The following is a 16,585-nucleotide window of genomic DNA, read 5'->3' as shown; positions in this document are numbered from 1 at the left end:
TGACAACAGCTTCATAATGAGCACACACGTGATGTATTCCTACTGGATAGTCGACAGGAAAACACTTTTTTTTTGTTTTATACCCTAGTGGAATCCTGCCACCTCCCTGTAGTGCCACACAGTTAGGTGATGTTTCACAGGAGTGGTGACTCTCCAGACACACACACACACACACACACACACTCACAAAACAGTGACAACTCTCTGCTTTTACTTCCATCAACCAAAATCTGTAGTTTTCTCCTCACAGTGTCTTTTCTGCTTCTTCTCACCAACGCCTCCTGTTTCTATTTTCTATAACTCCATTGGCCCAAACATACATTTTAATATACATACAGTACAGTTAGAAATAAATAACCACGTACCCTCCCTTGAAATCCCATGCTTTTCCCTTTAAATCACAAGCACAACACCATTCTTAGCAAAGGTTACTCATGTAAATACATCTCATATCTGAGGAATACACTCAATAAAACCATTAATCTTGTCTTCGGTTCCCTTTCTTTAACAAATGTATGGGTTACACCATTAATAGACTCACATAGAGTAGTAGTATCAGTATCAAAAAGTCACAGACAGTCAATCATTGGAGAAAAAAAATGGTGACAGTAGGCTGAGCAGACAAGCATGTACAGAATGCTATGGCTCCGTGTGAAGATTTAAAGCAGCGTTTCTCAAATTGTGCTTTTTACCTGTAACATGCTCAAAATATAGATTCAAATGCTACGCAACATGCTCTTGTTCTTTCCACCTCAATGGAGTTTGTAAAGGCAGTTACAAACTGTGATTCTTCCAGTGACCCTTGGTATGGACCTTAGCAATAGGTGACACAGTTCATTCACCATGGTTAATAACACATGATGATGTCTTTTTAGGAAAGCTGAGAATGTTTCATTGCACTGGTAATGATATTTTGAGCACGTTAAGAGATGACTACAAATCTACCAGAAAATTATTGCTTTTGTTTTCAGACATTGAGGACTATGCTATATCTACGTTTGACTAAATGTATTATTTAAGAGGATTATGGATCATTTGTGTTTTCAGACACTGAGGACTATGCTGTATCTACGTTTGACTAAATATTTATTATTTAAGAGGATTATGGATCATTTTAAGTGTTTTTTTAAACTTCAAAACAGCAATTTTGAGTGAAAACTACTGTATCAGTGCAGATCTTCAAATAAAGCGTAGTATTATTAAACTCCATAGTTTAGCGGTTAGCATGCCTGCCTTAAAAGAGTCCTGGGTTTGATTCCCAGAGGAGCCATGTGCTTGGTGCTTGCTAGGGGCAGACTGTTAACAGCATATCTGCTGCTAACACAACAATTTCCCAAATATTGGATCAATATAGTACTTTTTTTTACAGTCAGGTAAATACTGATATTTACCTAGCCCACAGAGTAAACAACAACTCAGCCAAAACCATGTGTTTTCAGCCACTAGATTCAATGCTACTACTCCAATAAAATTGTTGATTTAGTGTAAAATAAGTGCTTAAAAATGATAGACAAACTCAGATAAACATTGTTGTTGCCCTCACTGTTTGAGAAACACTGCTCTAAGGTCAACCTCACACACACATACACATAACAGTAATGATATTTAATCTATTAAAACATCTCAAAGTGTTGCCACCGCTGTGGTATGTCCCCATTTCTGTTAGTCCACGTTTCTGTTCACTCTGTCTTGGAGTCACATTAATGGCACAGCCAGTGAGTGGTGTTCAGCATTGGCATCAAATTCAAACAAAGGGTGGTCGTGATCAACGCCATTGAACTGCACGAGAGGTGTCACATTGCATTTTACTATGGTATATATTTGTATTTATACTGTACAGTGCAGTAGCCACTGGAAATTCAATAATAATTCTCATATTATGTGATATACAGTACAAAATGTTACATGTCCATTCACTTCACGCGCACGTGTTGGTGACTATACAGTAGATTAATGCTGCGCGTGTTCATTTATATATAGAGGGAAATGTTGTGTCTTTTACTATTCCATGCACTTCCTGTCAGGATGAACTGGACCACACAGACTCTGTCGCAGAAAACGTCACTCGTTCTTCATCTATTATATCTGTTCAATGTTCAAAACGATTCACACCTCCTGTGGCCACACAGTGGCATTGACGAGTCAGCAAGTGAACACTGAATGTTGGGCAGGGCAGCCCTGAAGAGGAGTCATGATCAGTGAGTCTTTTTCCTCACTCATACACGATGATTTCAGAGACAAAAATAACACAGAAGATTCAAGCAATTAATAACAAGAGCAAATAAAGATGCAGCAGGACGTGAGGTCACAGGGAGAGAGAGAGAGAGAGAGAGAGAGAGAGACTCTGAGGAGAGGTGAGAAAAACAAATGTAACTGAGCAAGAATGTGGCTTCTATCTGTGCGGCAGTGCACCCACGGGGAGAAGGGAGCCACCCTGGGAGAAGCTGAGTTGTGCTTGTGTTTCTCCTATCAAGGATGTTTGGTGTGTGCTTGAACACCGACATGCAGGACGTCAACTAAACGAGTGAAACGTGTTTAAAAAGAGGTTGATTTTTTTTTGCCATGCTCCTTTACATAGTGGATCCCTTTTCCCAACGTGAAACCCAGGCTGGCTTTAGTGTGCGTTTGCCCTTCATCTCCCTTCACTTTTTTTTTCTCTTCCAACACTCGTGATGCAACCTTGAGGATCAGCTGGATCTCCTTCAGAACCAACCACGGCATCATTTCCGCCTCTGGATCAACTCTTACTTGATTGGCTGGTAGTAATCACCTCGTCCAGGAACTGGAGACGCTGGACACTGACATGATGCTGCAACGTTTTTTCACCACCATGTTTATGTAGCCCCTCATGATCTTGGTGATCTCTGCCACCTAATGGGTAAGGAAGAGTTAAACGAATGAACCCTTTTAACAAGGATATCTGTTATCAGTAATTGGAAAATATTTTAATTTTTATACTCAGGATATCGCCAACCTAGGGTTTGAAATGTAAAACTACGGCATGTATGATAAAATTGAGCATTTAACATTCAAATTTCAGTGTAACTTTAGAGAATCTTGTGCCATCTTTTGCACATTACTTGATAAAATGTTTTTAATTTTCTTCTACAAAACGTTTGCCAATTAGCAAATATTAAGCTGTTTTAAAATTACTTTGGAGCAATTGATTACAATTTTGTTAAATAGCTACATTTTCAACTATTTTTACCAAACGATTGGCCTCACTCTACAAACTCTACTTAGTGGCTAACAGTACAATTTTAGTGAAAAAAAAATGCATCAAACTAGGAATTAAAAACAATCCGACACTTAGAATATCTCACTTACAGTTGACATTACAAACCTTAAATGTGTTTTTAAAAAATTATAAATACATCAACAACAAGCTGCTAATTCTCACCAGAGGAGTCTCAAAGAACATCTCCCTCTCGTCCACGATGACCTTGTAGGTGCACGGCTGTGAAGCTCCGAAGAAGGTGATGTGTTCATAGTGGAAAGTCTCCAGAGGTTTGGGTTCTCCACGTTTATAGATGGACACGTTGTCAGCACTTACACCCAGCCACAGGTCGTGGGGGAAACCACCCTCCTTACACTGAAACAAGAGAGTCATAGTTACAGTTACATCAAAATAAAAAATGTTTTTTTAAACTTTCTTCATGCTCCTCTTCCTCCTTCTTCATCTTCTTCTGTTCTCACCTCCACGTCAAACAAAGTAGATCCATATCCAGGCCACTCCTTGATGATGCTCATGTATTTAAGCATGGCCTGGTGCTGAGGCATTCCCTGCAGCCTGGTCCACTTCTCCAGAACACTGGTCCGAGTGGCGGATGTTTCCTCCTTCACCCACATCTCCAGCATCTGCTCCTCCTCCACCTGAAGAAACAGCAGGGAGTTCAAAAAAGACATGAAGAATACTGTATTTTCCAGACTATACGTTGCACTTTTTTCCATCCTTTGGCTGGGTTTGTGACTTATACTCAGGTGCGACTTATATATTAAAATATATAATTTGATATATAGTTTAATTTTTACGCACTAGAGGGCACTCTAGGTCCTATTTGTTTGCTTTTTTCCGAAGTTTTCTTGACTTCTTACGATTTCTAGGTAAATCCTTTTCCTCATAGATATATATTTTTTTGCTTTTTTTAGCTGTATGTTTATCAAATTTAGCACGATTTCTAGGTTAAATTTTTTAAAGTTTTCCTCATAGATATTTTTTTTTTCTTCTTTTAGCTGTATGTTTATCAAATTTAGCTAACCCTGGCTAATGCTAAGCCATCTCTTGGATACATTAACATTAATGTAACATTAGCTTCATCATATATGTTATTTAATTCTGCAATTTTGTGTTAAAATACACATGTAAAGTTCTATCACATCTTTCATCTCAATACTGTAGTACTGTCAGCATTTGTATTTGCAGTAAATCCTCCCAAACCTTCTGCTTCTTCAGTGACCCAGTCTTGAAGCTCCTCCTCAGAGTTCCGTCCAGGAAGCTCGGCGTCTTTCTTTTCTCTATGCTGACACCAACGACTCCTTGTACTCCTGTCAAACCTTTCCCGTCTCCTGCTCCTCCTCCTCCACCTCCACCCGCTCCAACTACAGACCCCACTCCTGGTTTGGTGGAGTGAAGGATGCGATTTCGGAGACGCCCGATGGGATAAACATTTCCTAAACTCCAGCCAGCCCGACCTGCTCCGTCACCGTGAAGATACTGGAGACGTAGGGCTGCCAGGTGCTGTAAAGTCTCCTCAGAGGCCGGGAAGTGGCCGCTTATTAGAGACTCATGAGCCTGAGACAGAAACACACACATTTTAGAAACAAAAAAGGGATACAATTACGACGTTTTGGGCTCTGTTATCTTTTTTGTTTTAGACCTTAAAAACTCGCCTGTTCAAACATGAAGGCAAACTCCACTCCCTCTTTAGGCATGCTCTCCACGTCCAAGAAACAGTAGAGTTTGAAGTAGAGTTTCCATTCTCCTTCCTCCTCTTCCTCCTCACTACCTGCCAATCTGCAAAACAACAGGCAGCAAACTTAGAAATCACCACAAAGGGGGAGCATACAAAATAACACAACCAGAGATTGAAACTCCTTGGATTAATTTTTAATTATGATTATTGCATTTTGGACTTTTGGGTTTAATTCTGATCTTTTCAAACAAAACTGAATCAACATCTGCACCCTTTGACTGTAGGTGGCAATTTCTTCATCTGCCGTGACACTGCCCTATACCCGTATTTTTGTTTTCCCTTTTCTTGTCAGAAGTCAGAACCTTCTTAGTGGAACTGTTTATTAGTTGAATATAGACTCTTTGGGGTTACTAGTAAACTCAAATTAAACCAGAACTGGAGTGGAGTGGGTCAGGTGCAGAACAGTTTTCATCTGAAACTTAATTTGAAAAATAAGTTTGGTTGAAGAATGTAGGTGTGAATGTTTGATGTTTCTGAAGTATTTTCAAAATCACATCATAATCATAACCACTGTTCCAACTCAATAAGCATCTAAAATGAACCCATCACACAATAGTTGTCAACAACATTAAGATCATGTCTAAGGAGTTTATGCAAACCGTTCAAACTTGGCCAGAACGTCAGCTACGATGACTCTGCTCTCCAGAGCTCGGTCAATGAAGGAGTTGTGTTCAAACAGAGAGAACAGGTTCTTGCTGTCCTCCATGGCCAGACCTCGGATCAGCTTCTCCACAACCTGCAGCAGCAGCAGCAACAGCAGCGGTAAAGCACATTTGAGTTTTCGGACTTTTAAATAATCTGGTTAATAAATGCTTCATGTCATTGTCTGAACTTCACCTCTCCAGCTGTGGTGTGAGAATTGATGGAGATCTTACAGGAGCCTCCTCCGTGGCAGTAAACTGTGGTGCTCATCTCCTGCCTCACCAGCAGAGCGGCGATCTCTTCCTGAGACGGAACAAACTCACGAGTCTTGGTCTTCTTGAGGGATTCCCCGATGAAAGATGAGTAGCGCTCAATCTCGCTACCGGAATATCGCTCACGCACCCTAAATCCGACCGAGTTCACACACACGGACTTTTGATTAATGACACATTTAAATGTAACCTGACTGTAGACACATCACAGATACACAGTGACCTCTTGAGGTGGAAGCGGAGGTATCTGAGGATGGCTCGACTGGGCAGGAAGGTGCAACTCATGCAAGTGAGGAGGTGCCAGTGTGCTCGATTGGCCGGGCTGTTAGGCTGAGGCACATGATTGGTCTGTTTGATCACCTGACAATAAACCTGTAAACAAGAAATACACTGCATTTACCAACATCTAAAAACAAAATACCCAATTTGAAAGGTAAAACATCACAGACACGAAGAGCCAGACATTGTGGACAATACCTCATCCCTGAGAGGACGCAGGTCCTGGCAGGTCTGCAGGATGCCCTGGATGATGGGCACTGTGTCCGCCAGAGTTTCCATCTCCTGCAGAGAGTTGAAAACTCGCACTGCCTCATCCTGCAGACTGGCATAACCCTGTTGCTTGTGTACTGCAACAATAAAAAAAAGGAGGTTAAAAAATGTGTTTGACCACTAGAGGGCAGTAACGGTGCATAGAGTAAATGAAACAGTTTGTGTTCAGGGTCTGTGTTGCAGCTGTGGCCTAGTTCAGGATCTGCAGCCTACATAGGCTGAAAGTAAAAATTGACCAGATGCAGTTAATGGGCCTTTACTGTCTGTTCTGTGTAGGTTCTACGTCATCAAGGTCATTTTAAGACACAGACAAGTGGACTGTCTTCTAGAAGATGTTTCTACAGGAGGCTTCTTCACTCCTGCAGGCTAATTTGGTGCTATTTTAATACAGCTGTAAAAACACTGTTGCCTTTAAATGTAACTATTGCTGCTGCAACCTACTGTATGCATCCCACAGCATTTCAACATCCAGTTTACTCCAGCTGTAGACGAACTGTAGAGAACGGACACATGATGCAATTCTGCAAAAGGTTCTGTGGGCCAGATGCTCTGCAGCCTCGTACACAGAGTTAAATATTTGTAGCACATACGACAGGAAGTCAACTTCTGCCTGCCAGGGCTGAGACACAAAATGGCTACATCGTGGCCACAGACAAAAATGTTCAGATACAGATTCAGATTCAAAAGTTATTTAAAGATATGATAAGACTTTCATTCGTCCCACAGTGGGAAAATTCACAGAAGTAAATGATCCCAGTGGAGCAAAGGAGAGAGCAGAGAACTGCAAATTCAAGAGAAAAAAAATATACATATATATATATATATATATTTCATGTTGTAGTGAACATATATAGTAAGAATCAAATCATATTGTGCTGTATAGGTACATATATTTAATCAAACTACTCCACCATATAATGTACGTATATATAAAGTATGTTTAATTTATATAAGTATAATATATATTTTACATTTTCAATATTGGTAGATCACTTTACCCTGGTCGTTTCATTAGTAGCTCTCAAGCCAAAAACAAGGGTGAGAGCCCAGCTGCATTAAAGCCTACGGTGCTAAATCATTGCCCGCTGTAGCCCACATGCTATCTGGGTAAGATGTAGACCTGGGTTCAGCTCAGTTTAGTTGCACTTACAGCTTGTGACCTCTCCATAAGGAAGTGGCAGCAGAGGGGAGTGCAGAGGATGCTGGGTGTATCTGAGGATGGGGTTTCTCCGGTACATCTGCTCCACGATGTCTGGGTTCACACTGTTGTCCTGAGAGGAGACAACATGTTAGCATGTGCGTGAGCGACATGTAAATGTCAATGTTCTCTGACGTGACACGGAGGTGTCCTGTACCTTGATGTCCCTGATCAGCTGCAGAGTCGGAGTTTCTATGGGAGTCTTACTGTCGACCACTCCCTGTATAGCAGCCGTCCATCTCATAGCCTCATTCAGCATCTTGGTGTAGAGACGATAGGAGTGTTTCCTACCGTACACTATGATGTTCCAGTAACCTGGAAGGTGGAGATAACATATATTTTTGGCTCCTATGAGACATTTTCAGTTTAATTTTTGTTACATTTTGCCACTTTTAGATTTTTCTAGAAAAATGTACGTTAATAATTCAGGCTAGTTTTCAAGCAGCTTTCTGGATATTTATGCTAAACTGTCTTTTGGATATGGAATGAGCTAACAAATCACTAACAATTTGTAAGCTAAGCTAATGCTACGTCTGCTAACAAGTTCCCATTTGTAAGCTAAGCTAATGCTACGTCTGGGTATGTCAACTTTAAATTCACTTTTTGCTCATTTACAGCTGAATACTGGGTAATTAACTGATTTTTAAAAAGGTGTAAAAAGTTCAAATATTTGCATGTTGTATGTTGGTTAACCTTTAGGTTTATTTATTTATTTATTTATTTGACCATTTATCTACTTATAGGCTTGATTTAAGCGATCCTTGGCTATTGCTTTTAGCTTTCCGATTTAAGTGATCCTTGGCTATTGCTTTTAGCTTTCCCTTCTATTTCTTCTGCTTCATTGTTGTCAGAATTCAACACTTTTCTTTCACAAAAGATACTTCTTATCAGACTATCTTTTGTATTTTTTTATGCCTGTATGTATTTTTAAGTTTAATGCCTTAAAGTTAAAAAATATATAGATTTTGTTAAATGTGTTTGTTAAAATGTTCTGATCTTACCACAGCTTTAATTCAAGCCCCAGTTGTAGTACTGAGTATGTACTTAGTACTGTGTTTACCTCCAGATTAGCTTTCACTACTCTGCCTTTTTCCTTCCGTCCTCACCTGTGGCCTTGTGCACTTTTTCGTCCGGCTGGATGACGGAGCAGAGGGAGTTGAGGACCAGCGTTCCCATCTTGGAGGAGTTTTTCTCGGAGCTCTTGTAGTAATCCAGAGAGTTATGGGTCAGGACAAACCAGCGCTTCTTCAGCTTCAGCGAGGTGCTCTTAGCATTCGTCTTCATCTCCTTTTGGAGCCATCCTGAATTAAGGCGCAGTCATTTTATAGTGTGAAGTTACAGCTTTTACACTGTACAAAAAATGAATTACTCAATAATCCATCCTCACCTCTGACCAGGAACTCCTGGCCGTCAATCCTGGCGTCACCTTTGGGTTTCTGCAGCAGACTGATCCAGTGATGCATCTCCTCTGGTGTGTCACTGTTGCAGTGGATCACACGGTTGGCGGTGATGATGACAAAGGAGTTGGGCCTGTGAAGGGACGAATAAAACAGAAAACTCAGAAACTGTACGGATGTGATGTAAATTTAAAGGACTAAAGTTTATTGGCCATAATTTAAAGCTTCACCCAGTGAATTTGTTTTTGATTAAAAAACAAAGGTGGAAGTAAATACTGTAATAAACACAATGTGGTTTTTAGTTTAAAAATGTGGATTCTACTAAAATTACGAAAAAAAACTTGAAAAACGCTGCCAGTAATTTTGTGAAAATGTCCGCAGATTCACCTCAGCTAATTTCCTATTGGGTTTTTCTTTTCTTTCATATAAATACTGGGCCAAGATTGAATTTTCCTGCTTTCTTATCGAATGATCCAACTCACCGATCAGGGTTGTCAGACGCACAAACAGAGTCAATCAAGCCGACATCAAGGGTTCCCTAAAAAAAAGCGGGGGAAATAAACTGTAATTATATTATATATAAAATATCTAATATAATATATTGTTATATTTCATTCAAGTTCAAAAAGATAATAAAAAGGCTAACTGCTGTTAAGCTAAAAGTTGTAAAAAGTAAAAGTTAGCCAAAACAACTGCATCAGCCTAACAAATGTAGCTAAGAGCTAGCAACCTGTCGTATAAGCCGAAAGATAGGACAGACTAGATCAAATTTATAGAAGAAGAGACTGACCACGGCGTTCTTCGGGTTGGCCTGTTCATGTGACATCTCCAGCAGCTGCTCTGGAGTGCACACACGCACTTTACTCAGGACGTTAAACCAACCACTGCAGAGACAGACAGAGGTGTTAGGACACATCAGTGGACGCATGTACACTGTTACGCAGCCCAAATGTTGTTGTTGTTTCAACCGACGGCACCTTGCGTCCTCTGGTGACTCTGCAAACACCTGATAGGTTCTCTCGTCTGTCACGATGTTCAGAGCGTTCTCCTTCTCGTGATTGTCCACGATCTCCCTGCGGACGAACACAGAAACTCACTCAGGATCAGACACAAACAGGATGTCATTTGTTTTTAAATTAAATTGTATTATTTCCTTACTTTGCAGCCCGTATGTCGATGGTTCCCTTCAGCTTCTCCTCACTGTCGTTGTCGTAGTACATCAGCTTACTGTCCCTCAGCACAAACCAACGCATCTTCCAGTTCCTGACATAAAACAAATTTGTTCATTAATTTCACTCTAATTTAAGAAACAAACTCTAACTAAAGATAGCTAAAAGTGAAGAATACAATGGGGAATAAAATAGATAATATACTTCTATATGCACTGTTAGGCAAATCTAATAAAGCTGTGAAATTTAAAAATAGACACAGAATGGTCTGCCAGAATAGCTGAACCTTTTTTTACCCTGTTTTCTCCTTTGAAACAACTGCTGGAGTCTTTTGTTTTTGTTATATTTTGGGATTATTTTGCTGACTGCTTGCAAAGCTCGATCTTGGCTACGTTACGGCTCAAATCTTTTAATAAAAGTCTTGAACTGTTAAAACATTACCATGTCCTGTAGAAATCTTCAAAACAGGGGGGGAGGATAAGAACTGTGGTTAGAATAGATTAAAAAAGCCGATTTAGCTCTGATTTAGTGATGCTAACCCATGCTAGCCATGCACTCTGCTGAAAAGGTGTTTAAGCTAACTGCTAACATGCACTGTTTTGCTCCACCATTAATTCATACACATGCAGTGAAAACACATGGACGTGCTCTAAGTCAGATGTAATTTAAAAAAAAAAATGTAATTCTATTTTGTCATTAAGATGTTTCTTATCATGCAGGCTTAGCCCAGTAACCACTACAACAACCTCCTTGTAATAAATATATTTTTTAACAATTCTATTTTATGTTTGTTATCATGCAGGCTTAGCCCAGTAACCAATGTAATTTAAAAAAAAAAATGTAATTCTATTTTGTCATTAAGATGTTTCTTATCATGCAGGCTTAGCCCAGTAACCACTACAACAACCTCCGTGACAGGGTGGAGAGGCCTCCTCCTTTCTTGTAGAGCCAGCCCGACTTCAGAGACTCTTGTTTGGACCGGAACCACATGAAGGTTTCGTCCTTTAACACACACCAGCGCCTCCGCCACGGAATCATCAGCCCGGCTGAGGAAGAAGAGGAAAAAATTAAAAGGTACAATTTTTTAAAAGGAACGCTACAATGAAAATTTTGAGAAAACTAAGGTTTGATTTAAAGAAACACACCCTTCATGTAGAGGTAGCCATGGAAATATGGAGGTCCATTTCCATTAAACAACATGACTCTGCCATTGGTCACCTCCTCATCAGTGTCCATCATTCCGTCATGCTCATCATCACTGTCTGCATACTGGAAAAAAAAAAAGAACAAAGAATGAAACAAGGCTTTAAATGTTAAACAATGAACGATGTGCAACAGTCGTCAAAATTTGTCATTTTCCAGTAAAAAAACAAATAAAAAAAAATAAAAGTTCACTTCAGAGCTGCTCATACATGTCTGCGTGCACGCGTGTGCAGATGCGTGTAAGTGTGTGTCCTCACAGAGTCAGAGCTGCCTCTGTAGGACTCCAAGCTGGCGTTGGTGCACGTCGACTTCCTCGGGTGCTCCTCGTCTGCCACAGTGGCGCTCCCGCGGTTGCTCCCTGAGACCGAGCTGTCGTCTCCGGCAGTGACCGATCCCTCCTCCTCCTCCTGGTCGTAGTCCGACTCGGTGTCTGCAGGCATGCTGTAGATGGGCTCCTCCACATCCACCAGGCTCTCCACCATGCTCACCTTCCTCTCCGAATCTGCCCTCTCTGCTTCCTTCTTCTCCCCTTCTCCTGGGAGAGGAGGAGCAGGAGGTGGTGGTGGAGGAACAGCAGAACCATCTCCCGGTGGAGGAAGAAGTGGAGGAGGAGGTGGAATTCCAGTGACAGGCACACCATCTGTGGTGAGAGGAGGTGGTCCAGGTGGCGCAGGAGGGACAGTGCCCTCAGCAAAGGCAGGAGGAGGTGGAGGAAGATGAGCAAAAATGTCCTGATCCACGGGAGCGTTAGTGTCAGCAGGAGGTGGGAAGTCGGGGAGGGGGATGCACTCTTCCTCAGCGTGGAAGCCTTCATCCACCTCCTCTTCTTTGGATGCACCTGGCGTGGCGGCCGCTCTCTGGGGAGTCTTTACTTCTTCAGCAGGTTTAGGTCCCTCTGCTCCCAGGGTAGGATCCACGCCTCCGAAGTTCAGGAGGTCAATGAGCTCCGTGGCCTTGCGAGACGCCTCCTTCTTCATCCGTTTGAGCTCAGCGTCTCGGCGAAGCTGCAGCTGCTGTTTAGAGGATTCACACAGCTGCGACACCTCGTCTTCTCGCTTCTTCTGCAAGCGTTCGATCTCCCGCTCCAGCTGCAGGATCTCCTCCATCTGACGGGTCTCGTCCTGGAGGAGAAAACAGGGGGGAGTCAATCTTACATTCCAGTTTTAGAAAAGGGAGCAGCATTTCTCGCAAGAATATGAAAAGCAAACTTACTTCTGATGACTTGCTTTTCTCCTCTCCTTCACTCGCCTCCTCCTCCTCTTCCTCCTCTTCCTCCTCCTCCTCCTCCTCCTCCTCCTGCTGCTGCCCTCCACTGAGTTTCTTCTTCTCTTGCTCTTCTTTCTTCCTCTGCTCCTCTTCCCTCTTCTTTTTCTCCTCCCTGAGTTTTCGAACGTGAGAGCGTGCCACCTGTCCTCTCCGGTGTCTCTGCAGCACCAGCACAGCCTTGCGCTGCTTCACAAATCGCCTGCGTTGGATGTGTCTCCGCAGGTGTTTCTGCAGGGTGACCACACTGGCGCGCACACGTTTGAAGTGCTTCCTGTGGACATGGACATGAGTTATCATTGGACTGGACACAACAGGGAACGTGGGAGAGACAAACGCAGGCGCCAGAGGCTCAGGCTGACAGTGGCTAGTTTTTGGTTTTTTTTACATTTATGCTAATATGTCAACAAAAATGTATGACTTTTTCAACATAATATTTACGGCCCAAATGTCCCAAATTTAGGACTTTAATCTTGCAACTTTATTTTACTTTTTACATTCTCAGTCATAGAAAGATCAGTCAAAAATGAACTCTTTTTTTGTCTTGTTTTGTCTTTTCCCTGTGGATTAAAATATACTTTAAAAGAATGTACCTAGTGAGGGAACATTTCTACACAAAAAGAATAAACTATTAATGTGTTTATGCTTAATGACTGTTTTAAACCAACACAGTTGTATCTTATAAAAACAAGTCACTGTTGCATAGCATTTGTATCGACATGTTGAGCATGTTATAAAGTCAACAGTACAGATATTCTCCTATATTCTACCACGACCATCAGTGTTGGCAGCAGCCGGATCTCTCCTTCAAATAATTACATCTTCAGCTCTTACTTGGCAGAGAAGGTGAGCAGGTGAGCTCGGATTATCATCGCTGCTTGGCTTCGGACCTCATCCCGGTCTTTTTCCAGACGCTGCTCCAGAGACTCTTTCATAAACACCTACACGGCAAAAAGAGTCAGCTGAAGTTCCCATATTAACTCATCGGCTGTTTGTGGTTTGTAGCTGCCTTTACCAACGTTACCTTGGTTTTTCCCAGCTGCCACTCCTTCTTGGTCTTGTCATATTTCAGCAGCAGGTCTGTGCTCTTCTTCTTATCGTCTCCAGCCGTGGGCACCTTGACCTTCTGAATGATCTTGTACCTGTGCAGCCAAAGAGACAGAGTTAGAGACACTGTGCACCTGCACTGTGAATCCACACGGTTATGAGCTCATGTACCTACCGGGAGAAAAAGTCTTTGAAAGTTCGACGCACGGGGAAGCCAGCACGACGGATCTTCACTGTTTCCAGCATCCCAGAATATCTCAACTGATTCATGACAATTTCAGGGTCAAAAACACTTGGATTCTACACAGATATAAAGAGGAAAAAGGTTAGAGGTGACATCACACCCTCAGTCTTTGTTAATGTGAGTGTGGGACAGAAGCAGTCGGACCTTCTTCATGTTGGGTTTAATGCAGCGGATGAAGAAAGGGTTGGAAGCGCTCAGAGTGGCCATGAGGGCGTGCAGGGAGTCCTGAGGAGACGAAGGAGAGACGAGTCCTGAGAATGAACTTCACTACAAGATTTATGGACTTTTTACAATGAGCTTTAAAGCTAAATCTATTCACTTTTCTAACAAATCTTTGTTGTACTTTTAGCCATTAGCCTGCTTCACGCATCTGCCTCACACACAGAAGGTCCTGGGTTCGAGTCCCAGAGAAAACACATACTCAATGGCGCCTGCCTCGGCATGGGAACTAAACTATTGTGGGACAAATAAGGGAGGAATATATTTATTAATATTCTTTTTGTTTCTACGTTAACTTTACTAATAGTTTAAATTTTATTTTTATTATTTTATTGGGTACTTACAATTAGCTTTTGGCTACACAGTATTGATTAGCCAATATTTTTCACTTTATTTCCACTATTTTTCATAATTGTTTTAACTATATTGGCTAACCTTTTTAAGATTTTAAGCAAACATGGTTGACTAAGCTTGATTAGCTAATGCTAATTTAGCATTAAAAATGATTAACCTTTAGCTACTTTTTGTACTTCACTCACCCTGAACTGGGAGCTGACTGTAGGTTTACGCCGGGCTGTTCCCATCTTCTCCTCATTGTTCCTGCTGCCGACCTTCTCAAACAGGTCATAGATGAAGTCCAGTCTGTGGAGGAACACAAACACAAACTGTATCACGTTTGAGGCCGTAATAATCAGCCCGTGTTCAAGCTTTTCCTGAGCGTCCCACCTGCTGTCTTTGAGCATGTTCAGGATGTCGTCTCTGAAGGTGTCTCTGTTTTTCTCCAGGATTCCTTTAACATCATACAAGACCTGTGCAAAACAAGGTCCATTACTTACACAGTTGTCACAGGCACGTCTTAAAACATGAAGGAGAGTTTTCCTGGCTCACCTCTCCAGCATAATGTTTGATACCAAACTGATGATCAGCAAGTCTGGGTTTGACATAATACGGGTTTGTCTGCAGCAAACAGGAGAGTTAGGAGGAAAGAAAAAAAAACACAGATCAGAGTTTTAACACCGACACCAGAACTCGACTCTGTGGTGAATTATGCATGAAGTGCATTAACAAATGTGTAAGTAACGCACAGAGTGTCTGCTGTGCAGCTTCTCCAGCAGAGTGAAGTCAGTTCCTTTGGGGAATCGACTCTCTTCGTTCACCAGTGCCAACAAACCCAGTTTCTAAGAAAGACGGGGAGGAAACATTGGAGTTATCACAGCTTCGCTTTCAAACCAGCAGCATCTTCAGGCAACGATTTCCTCTTCAGGAAAAAAACAAGGTTCAGAAGATGTGACATTAGGATGTGTCGATGCGGTTTCTCACCTTCTCTATGAGGTCTAAGCACTCGGCGTTGTCCATCCAGTCGATGGCGTCCCACTGCACCCCCTCTCTGTGGGGATGGGGGTAAATTAAGAGCATGATTTAAACTGAATTTTTCCCTTAGGTGTATTTTATTTAAAATCGATTGAGATTCATTAAGTTATTAAAGGTTAATAAACTGACCAACCTAATTATCCTAACTGGCCTATTTTAATAAATAGAAGAGGCTGCTACGTGCCTGGGGCACAACATACTTCTGAAATGGTCTTGTTGGGTTGCATTAAATTTATATGATGACAGAAATGGGTTTTTGTGATGTTTAGCTGCAGCACTGGTGTAAAACTACTGTTTAAACATGTATCCTGATAAACGTTCCTGATATCTGAATAGAAATGACCTACATTTCGTACAAGTCACATCTGCATCATCAAGCAAGAAATTCTCCTTACAGTAGTTTTGCAATTAACCATATATTACTAATGAATTACAGGAGGTCCTCGGTTTGCGGCGTCCTCGACTTACAGCGTCCTCGACTTACAGCGTCCTCAACTTACAGCGTCCTCGACTTACGGCGTTTCACGGTTACTCCCATAAATTCGTTAGTTACATGTATAAGTCGTGTTCAGTCATTTCCGTGACAGAAGAAATGATCTCTATAAAGGACTTTTTTTCTGAGCTCCAGTGGAACACGTACCTGTTGTACTCCAGCTGCTCCAGGGAGAAGATGTGCTTATTGAAATACTCCTGCAGTTTCTCGTTGGCATAATTGATGTTGAACTGTTCAAACCGATTCACCTGGAGGAAACACAAAGAGACAAATCTTACACACGGATCGGCATCTGCTCTGCAGGGAGCTCCACGTCAGTCTGAACATTCCTAAATTTCCTGTACAGACACAAGGTTTGGCAGAGTTACATAAGGGAGGGGTTCTCACCTCAAAGTTCTCAAAACCAAAGATGTCCAGGATGCCGATGGATTTAAAGTTTTCCTTTCCTTTGATTTTTTGATTGATCTTCAGGATGATCCAGGAAAAACACTGGGAATATAAAGCCATGGCCACGGAGTCCCGGGAATCTACAGCCTGGAGTTGGA

The 16,585-nt window shown here is 41.7% G+C and overlaps 1 protein-coding gene across 1 annotated transcript in view; it reads right to left on the bottom strand.

Moving 5' to 3' along the window:
* Positions 1–1,071: 1,071 nt before the first annotated feature.
* The window catches only part of myo10l1 (myosin X, like 1), a 38,583-nt gene continuing 23,069 nt past the window's right edge, over positions 1,072–16,585 (bottom strand). The window contains exons 12-43 of the mRNA XM_025054785.1: positions 16,428–16,574; positions 16,188–16,288; positions 15,497–15,563; positions 15,262–15,354; positions 15,065–15,133; positions 14,903–14,985; positions 14,716–14,818; positions 14,102–14,182; positions 13,889–14,013; positions 13,691–13,808; positions 13,501–13,607; positions 12,652–12,940; positions 11,661–12,524; positions 11,346–11,469; positions 11,105–11,246; positions 10,190–10,294; positions 10,009–10,104; positions 9,822–9,915; positions 9,514–9,569; positions 9,022–9,164; positions 8,741–8,935; positions 7,792–7,949; positions 7,587–7,707; positions 6,365–6,513; positions 6,111–6,259; positions 5,811–6,018; positions 5,573–5,709; positions 4,891–5,014; positions 4,439–4,792; positions 3,697–3,873; positions 3,401–3,592; positions 1,072–2,871 (exon numbers count right to left, since the gene is read on the bottom strand). Coding sequence (XP_024910553.1) covers positions 2,767–2,871; positions 3,401–3,592; positions 3,697–3,873; positions 4,439–4,792; positions 4,891–5,014; positions 5,573–5,709; positions 5,811–6,018; positions 6,111–6,259; positions 6,365–6,513; positions 7,587–7,707; positions 7,792–7,949; positions 8,741–8,935; positions 9,022–9,164; positions 9,514–9,569; positions 9,822–9,915; positions 10,009–10,104; positions 10,190–10,294; positions 11,105–11,246; positions 11,346–11,469; positions 11,661–12,524; positions 12,652–12,940; positions 13,501–13,607; positions 13,691–13,808; positions 13,889–14,013; positions 14,102–14,182; positions 14,716–14,818; positions 14,903–14,985; positions 15,065–15,133; positions 15,262–15,354; positions 15,497–15,563; positions 16,188–16,288; positions 16,428–16,574 — 5,076 coding nt within the window. The 3' untranslated portion in view covers positions 1,072–2,766. The remainder of the gene's footprint in view (positions 2,872–3,400; positions 3,593–3,696; positions 3,874–4,438; positions 4,793–4,890; positions 5,015–5,572; positions 5,710–5,810; positions 6,019–6,110; positions 6,260–6,364; positions 6,514–7,586; positions 7,708–7,791; positions 7,950–8,740; positions 8,936–9,021; positions 9,165–9,513; positions 9,570–9,821; positions 9,916–10,008; positions 10,105–10,189; positions 10,295–11,104; positions 11,247–11,345; positions 11,470–11,660; positions 12,525–12,651; positions 12,941–13,500; positions 13,608–13,690; positions 13,809–13,888; positions 14,014–14,101; positions 14,183–14,715; positions 14,819–14,902; positions 14,986–15,064; positions 15,134–15,261; positions 15,355–15,496; positions 15,564–16,187; positions 16,289–16,427; positions 16,575–16,585) is intronic.

The sequence above is a fragment of the Cynoglossus semilaevis genome, chromosome 1 (assembly GCF_000523025.1).
Source record: "Cynoglossus semilaevis isolate Cse_v1.0 chromosome 1, Cse_v1.0, whole genome shotgun sequence".
Taxonomy (NCBI): domain Eukaryota; kingdom Metazoa; phylum Chordata; class Actinopteri; order Pleuronectiformes; family Cynoglossidae; genus Cynoglossus; species Cynoglossus semilaevis.
This window is presented reverse-complemented; position numbering and strand designations above follow the sequence as displayed.